Raw genomic sequence first — 13866 nt, 5'->3', positions numbered from 1 at the left:
ACCTTGTTTATTTGTGTATGTCTACAGATGGGACGATGGGAAAACCACTCTCTGAGGTTGAAGTTTCCAGTGTGGCCTCGCTATAACTCATTCGGCGACATGGACGCTGATGAGAACCACTTGAGCATCGTTACTCTAGAGGAAAGACCCTTCGTCATTGTAGATGATGTGGACATCCTGACTGGCACGTGTATGCGTAACTCTGTGCCTTGCAGGAAACACATTAAAGAGTGAGTTTTGCATTATTTAACTATAAAAAGCGGATGATACTCAATGTGAATAGGCTCTGCAGGCATTATACATCCTATTTTAACCTTTTGCATGAGAGATATTTTTTCCTAGTGGGTACAGGAATAATCGTGTTGTCTCTAACATGGTTATGAACTTTTTAGTGTGGTGTGGTGTATATAGTACTCTTTAAATTGTGTTATCTTTCTCAGTCTCAGCTCTTTTTCTGTGTCGTTCTGATTTTTCTGTATATGCTGCAGTAATACCACAGAGGGCTCTTATGTCAAGAAGTGCTGCAAGGGCTTTTGTATAGACATCCTGAAGAAGATCGCCAGGAATGTGAAGTTTACTTATGATCTGTACTTGGTCACAAATGGCAAACATGGAAAGAAGATCAATAATGTGTGGAATGGCATGGTGGGGGAGGTTAGTTCATCTCGTATATCTGTGTCTCTAATTTATCAGTCAGAAAAATCTTGCTGCCTTAAATATTTGAAGAGAATTAACTTTTTTCTGTCTATCTATTTATCTATCCATTCATCCACAAACCTATCTATCTATCTATCTATCTATCTATCTATCTATCTATCTATCTATCTATCTATCTATCTATCTATCTATCTATCTATCTATCTATCTATCTATCTATCTATCTCTCTATCTATCTATCTATCTATCTATCTATCTATCTATCTATCTATCTATCCATCCATCCATCCATCCATCCATCCATCCATCCATCCATCCATCCATCCATCCATCCATCCATCCATCCATCCATCCATCCATCCATCCATCCATCCATCCATCTATCTATCTATGTTCTTCCCTCCATCCAACCATTCCAACCTACCTATCTCCATCTATCTATTTATCCATCCATCCTTTTTCTATCTGTCTATCTGTCTGTCTGTCTGTCCGTCCGTCCGTCCGTCCGTCCATCCATCCATCCATCCATCTATCTATCTACGTTCTCTCCTCCATCCAACCATTCCAACCTACCTATCTCCATCTATCTATTTATCCATCCATCCTTTTTCTATCTATCCATCTATCTATTTTTTTCTATTTTATCCATCTATTTGTCAGTTTATATTTGGATTATATATTTTTCTTTTGTTGTTATTCTGTCGTTTTACCTAAATAGTGTCTGTCTGTCGTTACATCCCTCTATCTATTTTTTTCTTGATGTGTTTCTCTTCTCTGCTCTGTAGGTAGTCTATAAAAAGGCTGTAATGGCCGTGGGCTCATTGACCATAAATGAAGAGCGGTCAGAGGCTATAGACTTCTCCGTTCCATTTGTCGAAACTGGCATCAGCGTGATGGTGTCACGAAGCAATGGAACGGTGTCACCCTCTGCGTTTCTAGGTACTACACCAAATAATATGTTTGAAATCCCTCTGGAATTATTAGTGCCCTTTTTTGTAATCGCAGCCTTCTCTTGTGTGTTTTCTCCTCTCTCTCTCCTCCCTCAGAACCTTTCAGTGCTTCAGTGTGGGTTATGATGTTTGTCATGTTACTCATCGTCACAGCTATCGCCGTTTTCCTCTTTGAATTCATCAGTCCACTTGGTTTTAATAGAAACTTGGCACAGGGCAAAGGTATGACGCTCAACCTCAACCACATATTTAACCATCCTCTGCTTTCAAATATGCACAATAAAGAGCCATTCACACAGAACACGGTTTTCCACTGCAAAGTGCTACTTTTTTGTTGTTGTTCTACATAAACATACTCTTTTTCTGTCCATTTGCACCAGAAAGCTTCTTATAAGCACCCTTAACTACTTAAAAATGTTGTGCAATCTGTGCAGGTGAGTGGGCTTGACCAACTCACCTGACATGGTCAAGTCAAAATTATCAGCCTTCCTGTGACTTTTTGAAATATTTCCCAAATTATGGTTAACAGATTAAGGATTTTTTTTTACAGTATTTCCTATGACATTTTTTCCTCTGGAGAAAGTCTTATTTGTTTTATTTCGGCTAAATTCAAAGCAGTTTTTAAAATTTTTTAAAAACCATTTTAAGGTAAATTTTATTAGCCCCTTAAAGGTGCCCTATAATGAAAATGTGGGTATACCAAGGCATATTAGAATAACAAAAGATCAGTATATGGAAATGGGCATACTGTGAGCGTCACACACCACTGTTTCCACAATCTTATGTAATTCACAAGTGTAGTTGTCAAGATCTGTCAAGCTAATTTTATAAAACTTTTTTAATCTTTTTTTTTTCCTGAAAATGTCTTCTAAATTAAAACATTTTATGAATGATTTACAGACCTCTGTATGTTGTAGGTTCAGTTCCAATATGTTCTGCAGTATTGTTTACAGTTGTGCACAGCCCTACCCAAAGAAATGTTATGCTTGTTGTCAATAAGGGTATATTTATTCTTTTGCACGATGCTGTGAATGAATTAGAATTGCAAAGAGCAAATACAGTAAAAATGTGCAGCATATTGAGTGTCTTGAACTTAGATACCTCACTTAATGCAGTGATTTCTAACTTAACTGTAATCTTTAAATGGCTGTGCAAATAGTATATAGTGCCGTCTTGAGCATTTTCAGGACGCGTCACCAAAATCTGACTTTTTTTGCATTGGAAAAAATGTACAGAGTAAACTGTCATAATGAAAACATGACAAAGCCATTTGACTATCTTGTTCATAAACAATGGTTTTCATTTTGATGACACTGACACTTACATTGACATGAATACTTGCTTTTGAGGAATGAGCTATCCATTTTGAGCAAGTGACACGCTTTTGCAGGTTATCAATTAGGTTTTGCAGTTTTACTTATTGTTTTGAGAAATGCATGAACTGTTGTGCAAATGTAAATAGTGTAGTGAGAAATGCACCAAAGCGACAGAGAAAAGCTGTAATATGCATGTCTCAAGCTGCGTTTGATAAGCCAAAGGTTTTCTAGTGAGGCAACAGTGATAATTTTCCTCCCTTAGTTATTTTATATATTTCAGTTACTATGTATGTGGGACTTTTATTTTGAAAATGCCAACCTTAAATTGTTTACTGTGCGTTACTGGGCTTGAGGCATGTTTAAATTTGCCTCAGGAAGCAAACTACAAGATTTACAGATGATATATTAATTCATCTTCACTCATAAGAAGCATAATGTATGTTTAGTTCCATCTTTTGTTAATTGATCGTGTTTATTTATTTATGTATTTATTCATTTATTTGATTTGATACGTATGTTTCAACAAAAACTTGTTGACTGCTGAATTGTGTCAAATTACTCAGCTCAACTGTCAATTCAGAGGTTGATATTAATTTCTGGCTGCTGTGTTTAAAAATATAGCTTCACACTACAATGCGATACATATCTATCTCTCTCTTTTGTCAAGTTTAATTAAAGTCTAGCCTTTATCCACTACAGATCTGGTGAGCAAAATAGGTTAACGTTACTCTGATTGTTAAATCATGCTGTGTCTGTCTGTAAGAGCAGCATGTTCATTAATATTCACTACACAAACCATATATGGTAGATCATGGATAATAAATAATGATAAGTAATAATAATAAGTAAATAATGAGCTTATTAAACCGTTTCTGGAGATGTTCTGAACTTACTGAAGCCATAAACCTACTGTATAGACATCGGAGAACAATTTACCTTAAAACTAAACTAATGCAGTAAATGGCAGTATATTTCGATTTTCCACAGAACAAAGCATCTTTATACAATGATTTGCCTAATTACCATAACTTGCCTAATTAAACTAGTTAAGCCTTATGTTGAAAATATCTAGTCAAATATTGTTCTGTCATCATGGCAAAGACAAAAGAAATCAGATATTAGAAATGAGTTATGTTTAGAAATCTCTCCGTTAAACAAAATCTGGGGGGAAAATATACAGAAGGGCTCATAATTCTGACTTGTCATAGCATTATTTGAAGTGCTTCTTTTATCCTTAGTCTCTTTGGATAAAAAATATCTACTAAACATGTAAATCTAAACATAAAAAAGTGTTTGACTGAAGTGCGGAACTGTTATGCTCTGAAAAAAAAACAAAAAAAGTTTTACATACAGCTCTGCTCATTAATTTTCAGTTCCAAAGCAGTGGACCAATCAGACAAGCTCTGAGGCGGGGCAAGCAATGCAAATTTCTATTAACAGTTGCAAGTTCGCTTGACAAATGTTTTATTTGACACCAACATGGTTCCACACTGCACTTAAAAAAAAAGCATTCCTGAGCGCTTTGTATTGAGTTTTTAGAAACAAAGACGTATTCTGTGTGAAGGGGCTCCTAAGAAGTTAAAATTTAAAAATCCTAAAGTCATTAAACATTTAAACAGCAAGCACCTTGACTACCTGTGGATCCACAAAGCTTATGTAACTTCCTGCTCACTCCTCCGCACTAACTTTATCTATTTCTTATTATGAATTTCTAAAGACCCTCACGGACCTTCCTTCACCATCGGTAAGGCTGTCTGGCTGCTGTGGGGTCTGGTGTTCAACAACTCCGTCCCGGTACAGAACCCCAGAGGCACCACCAGTAAATTTATTGTGTCTGTATGGGCCTTTTTTGCTGTGATCTTCCTGGCCAGCTACACTGCAAATCTGGCTGCTTTTATGATCCAAGAGGAGTTTGTGGACCAAGTCACAGGCCTTAGTGACCGAAAGGTAATATTGAATGTATATCTGTGACTTTATTCCATTACGTGTCATTTGATGATTAAGAGAGACTCTTATGTTTTCTATAATGAGTTAAGTTTTAATGTCAATTGTATTTGATAACATTGTCCTTTAGAAATCATTCGAATATACTAAATTTGATGCTCAAAAACTATTTTGGTTATCTTAATAATATTTTATTATCGTTAGATCTGTGAATAAAAGTATTAACTTTAAAAAAAAAAAAAAATATATATATATATATATATATATATATATATATATATATATATATATATATATATATATATACACTCACCGGCCACTTTATTAGGTACACCTTACTAGTGCCAGGTTGGACTCTGTTTTGTCTTCAGAACTGCCTTAATCCTTCGTGGCATAGATTCAACAAGGTACTGGAAATATTCCTCAGAGATTTTGCTCCATATTGACATGATAGCATCATGCCGTTGGTGCAAATTTGTTGGCTGCACAACCATAAAGTGAATCTCCCGTTACACCACATCCCAAAGGTGCTCTATTGGATTGAGGTCTGGTGACTGTGGAGGCCATTTGAGTACAGTGAACTCATTGTCATGTTCAAGAAACCAGTCTGAGTTGATTCTTGCTTTATGACATGGACCGTTAAGATGGGTACGCTGTGGTCATAAAGGGATGGACATGGTCAGCAATAATATTCTGGTAGGCTGTGGTGTTGACACAATGCTCAATTGGTACTAATGGGCCCAAAGTGTGCCAAGAAAATATCACCTACACCATTACACCACCACCAGAAGCCTGAACCGTTGAAACAAGGCAGGATCGATTCATGCTTTCATGTTGTTGATGCCAAATTCTGACCCTACCATCTAAATGTTGCAGCAGAAATCGAGACTCATCAGACCAGGCAACGTTTTTCCAATGTTTTTTTTCCAATTTTGTTGAGCCTGTGTGAATTGTATGCTTAGTTTCCTGTTCTTAGCTGACAGTAGTGGCACTCGGTGTGGTCATCTGCTGCTGTGGCCCATTCGCCTCTAGGTTGGACGTGTTACGAATAACGAGTGGTTATTTGAGTAAGTGTTGCCTTTCTATCTGCTGGAACCAGTCTGGCCATTCTCCTCTGACCTCTGGCATCAACAAGGCATTTGCGCCCACAGGGAACTGCCGCTCACTGGATATTTTTTCTTTTTCTCTGTAAACCCTAGAGATGGCTGTGCGTAAAAATCACAGTAGATCAGTAGTTTCTAAAATACTCAGACTAGCCCGTCTGGCACCAACAACCAACCATGCCACATTCAAAATCACTTAAATTACCTTTAAGTAATGCTCGGTTTGAACTGCAGCAGATTGTCTTGACCACGTCTACATGCCTAAATGCATTAAGTTTCTGATTGGCTGATTAGAAATTAGCATTAACAACCAGTTGGACAGGTGTACCTAATAAAGTGGCCGGTGAGTGTAGTTATCTTTTTTTTTGTTATTTTGCATACAAAAATTAACATTTTCTTCATGATAATTTGTTTAGTTTTGTCTTATTTGCCTAGAAAATACATGTTTATACAAGACAACCCTGGCAGCAGTTATTTCCTGTTAACAAAAATATGTCACTTCATATACATTTCTACATAAATACATACATTTATAGCATCTATCGTTGGCCGTGTCTACCATATTTGCTATCATCAGTTCAAAACAAATCCATTGTAAGTCTTTCCATGAATGACATACACATATATGTATCCAGTATACTGTAAATATGCAATCGGTTGTAAGCTTTTTCAGTTTGATTTCAGATGTCGGCGTAACCTCATGTACATTGATTCAGTCATAATAAATTATTGCTCTGGCTGAATAAAGCCAGTGAATTTAGACGATACCACATGAAGCACATTTTTTTGGGCTACCTGACAAAACCTATTTTACAGTGTGCTCTGTAGCTGGCAGCTCACTAGGTTTGGAGAATGTATCCGTATGTCATTATAAATTTACAAGATGGAGCGTCTGAACTCCACCGGTTACTAGGCTTTTCCTCCCAGGATATATTTCTGTATTTGAATTTGTATTGATTCTATCAAAGTGTCTCTTAAAGCTGCCCTCGAAGTTCTCCCTGTAATTGATATATTTATGTCATTTATTATTTTTTTCCCCTGTATTTAGTTTCAGAGTCCCTATTCCTATTCACCACCATTCCGATTCGGGACCGTGCCTAATGGGAGCACAGAGCGAAACATCAGGAAAAACTACCCAGCCATGCACCAGTACATGGTGAAATACCATCAAACTGGAGTGGTGGATGCTCTGGTCAGCCTCAAGACGGGGTATGGGTTTTATATTTAGTTATTTTTCTTGTTGCAAGGTCATTTTAGAGGTGTTGTCTACATGCATCAAGCACTAATTGTGATTTATTGGGTTTTGCAGTAAACTGGATGCTTTCATATACGATGCGGCTGTACTCAACTATATGGCAGGTCGTGATGATGGCTGTAAGCTTGTAACTATCGGCAGTGGTTATATATTTGCCACAACAGGATACGGCATTGCCATGCAGAAGGGATCCTACTGGAAGCGGCTGGTCGATCTTGCTATCCTCGGGATCATTGGAGATGGTATAAGTTTTTTCCTTGCACTTATTTGACTTATTCACAGATTTTTTTTTTTGTATTACACACTCTCTTAATCTTTATTCCCGAAAGATTACGAGATTCCTTGATCTCTACTTAATTAGCAGCATCAAAAATGAAACGGATCTTCATAAGTAATTGATTTATCGCACCGCATAGCGAGCGCATTTGCTAACACTCAGCCAGATGTGCAGCAGGAATAGCGTGAAGTGTGTAAGACCTGATTAGATTAGATTTGACCTTGAATGTCAAGTGCTGCTTTGAATACAAAAAAAAAAGTGTGTGTAGCGTCTCTAGCAAATTAACTGTACATTATTCGTTAAAAATGAACATTTATATATATATAAAAAAGGACTTCATTATTTAACAGTGTTTATTTTTGGTTTGTATTATTAATATGTTGTGAATTGCACAGGGGAAAAATCTAATAATTCTGTATTTTGTATATATTTATAAATTCAGAACAAATTTATTAGAAGGAATATTTTTTGAACAAATACAGAATATGTAGAAAATGTACCAGTCATTTTCTTGCAGGACATTAACAATGCATTTTTTTAGTGTTTAACAGTCTAATATATTATAGTGTTGGAGATTGATAGCCAGGAACGGCAGTCAGATTTGCAATTTAGCAGCCATTATAAAAATAATTTGACCATAGATTGCTGTTTTATTCCAGAGAGATGAGAAATAATGGCTAAAATAATTTATTTGGATTAAACTGTTCTACAATCTACAATCAATGACTGTTGTTGTGCACTATTTATGAAGTGTTCATGTGTAACTGCTTCACAAATGCGTGTTTATGTGTGTGTATATATATATATATATATATATATATATATATATATATATATATATTATTAATATTATTATAATTTTTATAAAGAGCCCCTATGCAATAAAAAACGGTCTTTTTTTGGTTTTGGGAGTCTCCAACAACAGGCTGTTATGCGTGCAAGATCAAAAAACACTTTCATTGTCTTAAATATGCATTTATTTTTACCTAATTATCCCAGTGACCCCCATATAAATCGTTCAGTGATTCATTTGTTCCTAAACCCCTCCTTAGCGCTAAGCTAATCTGCGCTGATTGGCCCGATGGCCCAGTCTGTTGTGATTGGTCAGTGGTTCAGCGCGATACAGAGAGAATCACCCAGCATGGCTATGAAGTAGCACACAGAATATGTGAGAGCCCAATGCAAGAATGCAGTAAAGCAATGTAGTTAAACACCAGCATATTACTCTACTCTTAATGCTAACCCCTTGTAATAACAACGACACACATTCAGTAATAATCCACACTGTAGCAAAAGTTAAACTATTTTGAAACACTTTTAAATTGGTGAAAGAAGAAGCACGCATCGTGTTTTCAATGTGGTTTTCAACACAATGTGTTAATAGCCCCATAAATGTTTACCCTGAAAGATACAGTACAAGCACTGATTTATAATAGATAGGTGATTACAAGCCGCCAGAGCGATTACAGGTTGCAACACACAACTATACACATATTTTGCAAACTACAGAAGACGAGGCAACAATTTTAATTACACTTACATGTAATGATCTGGAGGAAGAAGAAACTGGTCCATATGAACTGTAATAGTTACTGACAAAGTCCCATACATAATAGTCTCTGCTACTCCTTCCTTTAATAGCAGACATGCTCTACTAGGGTCTGAAGGGAAAGGTGGGATCACATATTTGGTGATGTACCATATCAACGTTGACATGGTCAAGCTAAAGGTCCGAACCCAGCACAATTAATTTATTTGACTCTGAGTCAACTATTTCGTTAAAGAATCAATAGTTGTAAATACGGTGCGCTTTCAGATTTAAATTTCAGCTGGATGTTCTTATTCGCTTAGTGCTGTTACACACTACATGAAAGCTCATTTTCAAAAACACATTACAAGGACTCTAATTTATTTAAGAAGATGTGTCACAAGGCAACATAATTTAGCCCTTGCATTGCCTAAAATGCATAAAAATCTGTGCCCAGGTAAACAGCTCACTAGTGTTTGACACAGCGCCAGCATGTCAGCCTGTTTTTAGTCTATGCATAAGCATTAACTGTGTTGTTGTTTTGTGTGCTAGGTGAGATGGAGGAGCTGGAGGCCCAGTGGCTGACTGGTATCTGTCATAATGAGAAGAATGAAGTGATGAGCAGTCAGCTGGATGTGGATAATATGGCTGGTGTGTTCTACATGCTCGCGGCGGCCATGGCTCTCTCGCTAATTACTTTTGTCTGGGAGCACCTCTTCTACTGGAGGCTACGTTACTGTTTCACTGGTCTCTGTTCTGGTCGGCCAGGAATCCTCTTCACTATCAGCAGGGTATGTCGCAGAAACACTATGCTAAATTAACTAAAGAGATTCCATTGCTGAAGGCGAACATTATCTGCTCAATCTTGACATATTAACATGTCATGGTGGCTGTTCACCGCCATGTTTACCATCATCAGTGCAGGGATTTCTACTTATTTGCTGACAAACACATTTTTTTTGCTGTGAAATAAGAAAGCACTTATATAACAGAATTTAATAGCGCAAGCCACCGTCTCTAGAATAAAGTTACAGGGTGCGGTTGTTTATCACAGCAGGATATATTACTTTATTCCATCGGTTTACAGAGTTTCAGAGCCGAGAAACAATACAGCAAGACTAGATTGAGAAAAATTGTGCTAATATATACTTTTTGGTGTTAGCTTCCACTCTGTTAACCTTTCCATCTCCATTCCACCTATAGGGGATTTGGAGCTGTATTCACGGTGTCCATATCGAGTTGAAAAAAGCTCCTGAATTGGACTTCAGCCCTCAGGCCAACATGTTACACCTCCTGAAATCGGCTAAAGAGATCACCACCCTTGGAGTTACTTCGCCTAAACGCCCCATGAGTAGCATTCTCCCTCCTACATCAGGGTTGCTGGAATTAATGGGTGGAGGAAAAGGCAACAACCTCGCTCCGAAAAATCCGCCCTACAGCAACACCAGCACCATGCTCAGCAACCGCCTCAAAGAGCCTCTTAACAACACACTGCTGCCAGGCCAGCGTGCCCTGAGCTTGACGGATGCTCAGCCGGGTGTTGCTGGCAATGGTGGCTCGACAGGTGGAGGCGAGACCATGCGGCCTCCTGCCTCCAAGCCACGAGCTCTGTGGAAGAAGTCTGTGGAGACCCTACGGCAGAACCAAGGACCTGAGGATAGTTCCCCACCATCTGCCCCACAGGCAGCTGAGACCCTACCCATGAAGAGTCAGCGCTACCTGCCAGAAGAGGCACCTTCTATTGATATTTCAGACTGCTCTGCCCGAGTGGACTTGCAGAAGCAACACAAGTTAAAAGAAACGATTCGAAAACGGAACCGCTTACCGCGGGACCTGAGCGACGTGGAGCTTTCGACTTTGCGGAGCCAGCCCAGCCAGCAAAGCAATCACAGTGCTCACATCTACTCTCAGAGCAGCCAGGGGAGTCAGATTTACTCCATTGACTCTATTGACCAGGAGCACGGACTGCACTATCCTGATATCTTCAGTGATCACCGTGACAACAAGCATCGTCCACCCTCTTCCTCAGAGCAGCAGCCAATCCTGCAGCTCAGCAGCAGTCTGCTCTCGCAGGCCCATGAACCAGACGTGATGCAAACCGCTGTCGCTAAGGATAAAAAATACAACACGTATGGAAAGCCCGGAGGGGCGGGAAGCATTGCCGGCGGGCCTGCTTCTACTCAGGATCCACGACAGACACACTGCCGTAGCTGCTTGTCGAAAGTGTCCAGCTATTCTGGGCTTTACACTGTACGGTCCCCTCAGTACCGCTGCGATGCCTGCCTGCACTCGGGCAACCTGTATGACATCAGTGAAGATCAGTTTCTCCATCCAGATGGTCGGGGCACTGGAGGTGGAAGTGTTGACAGGGCCTTCTCTCCTTTTCTTCCCCAGCCTGATGCTTCCTTCACAGCCTATCTTCCCCAGAGTGACCAAGAGGGCGACGGTCTCATTAGTCACTACCAGAATGAGGGCGTAATCATCCGCCAGCACTCGTACGAGAACCTGCCACAGAAGAGCTCCTCTCGGCGGGTAAGCCTGCAAGACAACACGCCGTATGCTAACATTCCCTCGGCGACTCTAATGCCGGACAAGCCCCCGAAAACTCAGCCGGTGCACCTTAACCACACACTCAGTGGAGTGGGCGTCAGCGGGCTCGGCATCGGCCGTCGCAGCAAGTCGATGTATCCTGCGCGCCCGACGGAAAACCCCTTTCTCCAGACGCTCCGAGACGATCAGCGTCTAGCTCACGGCCGCAGCTCCACAGACATTTATAAGCAGCTGGTGCCGCTCACATTAGGCCAGGCTGATGGCAGTGTGCTCAGCATGGGGATGCCGACCCCTGACCTCTATTACTCCGAGCATGTCATGCCTTATGTAGCCCCTCCTCCTATCGGCACATATACCGCCCCGAGGGCATTGAGCGCCGGGGGAGCCCGGCGAGTCTACAAGAGGATGCCGAGCATCGAGTCTGATGTCTGATACAGAGAGCGGCAGGTGGTCTGAGAGAAAAAAGACATGCATGGATACCACCACCAGGATAAAACCCGGCTTAACCCGTGGAACTCTGTAAAGCTTTATGACTGTGAGGCAAGCAAGTTTGGAATATATTTTGTTTCCCTTCTTGGACTTATCTGTCTGAACTGAAGTCAGAGTTCAACTTTACATCAGGTCCTCCCCTCTAGTCGAGCGGCAGCTCTGTGTCTTCCAGAAAACATCACAAATGGTTGGCAGGACGCTCTCGCGCCTTCGAGCGAAGGAAGAGCAGCAAAAGCTGCTTGGAAGTACAGGGGCAGCTCCAAAGAGTTTCCTTTTTTTTTCACGCAACACGAGCAACCAAAAAATTGAATAAATAAAAGCATACGTGAATATCCACACTCTGCACTTTTACACTCACAGAATACACATGCACATGCAAGAGGCACTAACGATAGCAAGGACAGCGTTAGGGATAATAATAGAATCTCTCTTGATAATAAAAGACAAAAAAAAAATGTTACCACAGATAATGTAATAGCATAAATGACAGGTGTGCTCTAGCACACATTGACATGCTCTGAAATAAATAATTGCTTAGCAGATTCAGGCCTGATTGGGTGTTTGGAATGGTGGCAGAACATCTGTTACACTGTTTGAACGGCTTATAAAAGCGTGCACAAATGCATTTGGATGTAAAAGCTGCACTGAGGCACGTTCCACAAAGACTGCTCAGAGTTCAAAGATTAGATTTCCATTCCAGCCTGAACTGTGACAAAATGCACTACCTGAACGATTAGTCTCGGGGGAAATCGCTGAAATCAAGTAGGTTAGAGAATTTCAGAGCAGGAAAACATGGTGCACACAAGGCCTGCGACTTGTTTGTGTCTCAGAAGACACGGAGAGGGAAATAGTCTTCAACCCTCCCCGCCCTTGAATCTGTCCGCCTGCATGCGGAGCGCAAATGCAGGAAGGCACTCCTCTGCCCACCGCACAACAGTGTAGTAAGTGTCGATGTTCGTTCATCTCAATTTGATCATCTTGAGCATATTTCTATAGTTGTCTAGAATATATTGAAAAAAAAAAGTGATAGTCAATTTTTACACCGTTTTATACACTGCCAAATATTTTGGGGGGGGAAGGGTGTGCAAAGCATATTAGATAGATTAGAAATATTTCAGAGAGCTGGGAAAAGAAATGCAAGGAAGTGACAGAAAAAAAGAGGTATATGGTTTGTTTTGGGTTTTTTGGGAGGGCTCGAAGAAGGTGTAGACAGTGCTAAAGCCCACACCAACTAATGATGTCAATGCAGAGATATATAAAATGTTTCTATATGCCTCGAAACACACAAACACATCACTTCCTGTAGAATCCAACGACACGCTCATACTTCACGAATATTTTTGGTTGTTTTGAATTATAATGGTCGTTCCAGCGATATGCACAATATCAGGTTGCAATATTATATTTATGTATGAAATTTCCTAGTTTTAATATGTTTTACTATAAGTTTCTTTCATTTTTGGAATCGTTAATACGTGTGGAATTCATTTATTAATGTGATTTAATTGCGTATATATTTAAAAGAAAAAAAGATAACAGCATGTTAATCTTCTCTATGGTCAAACTTTTAGAGTTGTTCCTTTTGATTTTTGATGTGAATGAGAGTATATGTTTACAGTGAATGTGAAAATATGGATTCATCTCAGATGTGATTTTGATTCTCATTTGAATACAAACATAAAACTGTCGTATGACCAAATGTTAACTGGATCACATTTCTTTGCTGTGTTTTCAGTACACCGCTGTGTCAGATGAGACGTGAGGATAACATACTTCAGGTTATTTACAGTATCGGGT

At 39.6% G+C, this 13866-nt stretch overlaps 1 protein-coding gene across 3 annotated transcripts in view; it reads left to right on the top strand.

Annotated features, from left to right (window-relative positions):
* The window catches only part of grin2ab (glutamate receptor, ionotropic, N-methyl D-aspartate 2A, b), a 163824-nt gene that overhangs the window by 149547 nt on the left and 411 nt on the right, over positions 1-13866 (top strand). For all 3 annotated transcript variants that reach the window (XM_073949349.1, XM_073949348.1, XM_073949347.1), the window contains 9 exons: positions 28-230; positions 489-654; positions 1443-1596; positions 1704-1829; positions 4641-4870; positions 7019-7179; positions 7280-7467; positions 9583-9821; positions 10234-13866. The exon at positions 10234-13866 is cut by the window's right edge and continues 411 nt beyond it. In XM_073949349.1, coding sequence (XP_073805450.1) covers positions 28-230; positions 489-654; positions 1443-1596; positions 1704-1829; positions 4641-4870; positions 7019-7179; positions 7280-7467; positions 9583-9821; positions 10234-12012 — 3246 coding nt within the window. In that variant the 3' untranslated portion in view covers positions 12013-13866. The remainder of the gene's footprint in view (positions 1-27; positions 231-488; positions 655-1442; positions 1597-1703; positions 1830-4640; positions 4871-7018; positions 7180-7279; positions 7468-9582; positions 9822-10233) is intronic.

The sequence above is a fragment of the Danio rerio genome, chromosome 1 (genome assembly GCF_049306965.1).
Source record: "Danio rerio strain Tuebingen ecotype United States chromosome 1, GRCz12tu, whole genome shotgun sequence".
Lineage (NCBI taxonomy): Eukaryota > Metazoa > Chordata > Actinopteri > Cypriniformes > Danionidae > Danio > Danio rerio.
Note: the sequence above shows the minus strand (reverse complement) of the source record. Positions and strands in the feature narration are given on the sequence as shown.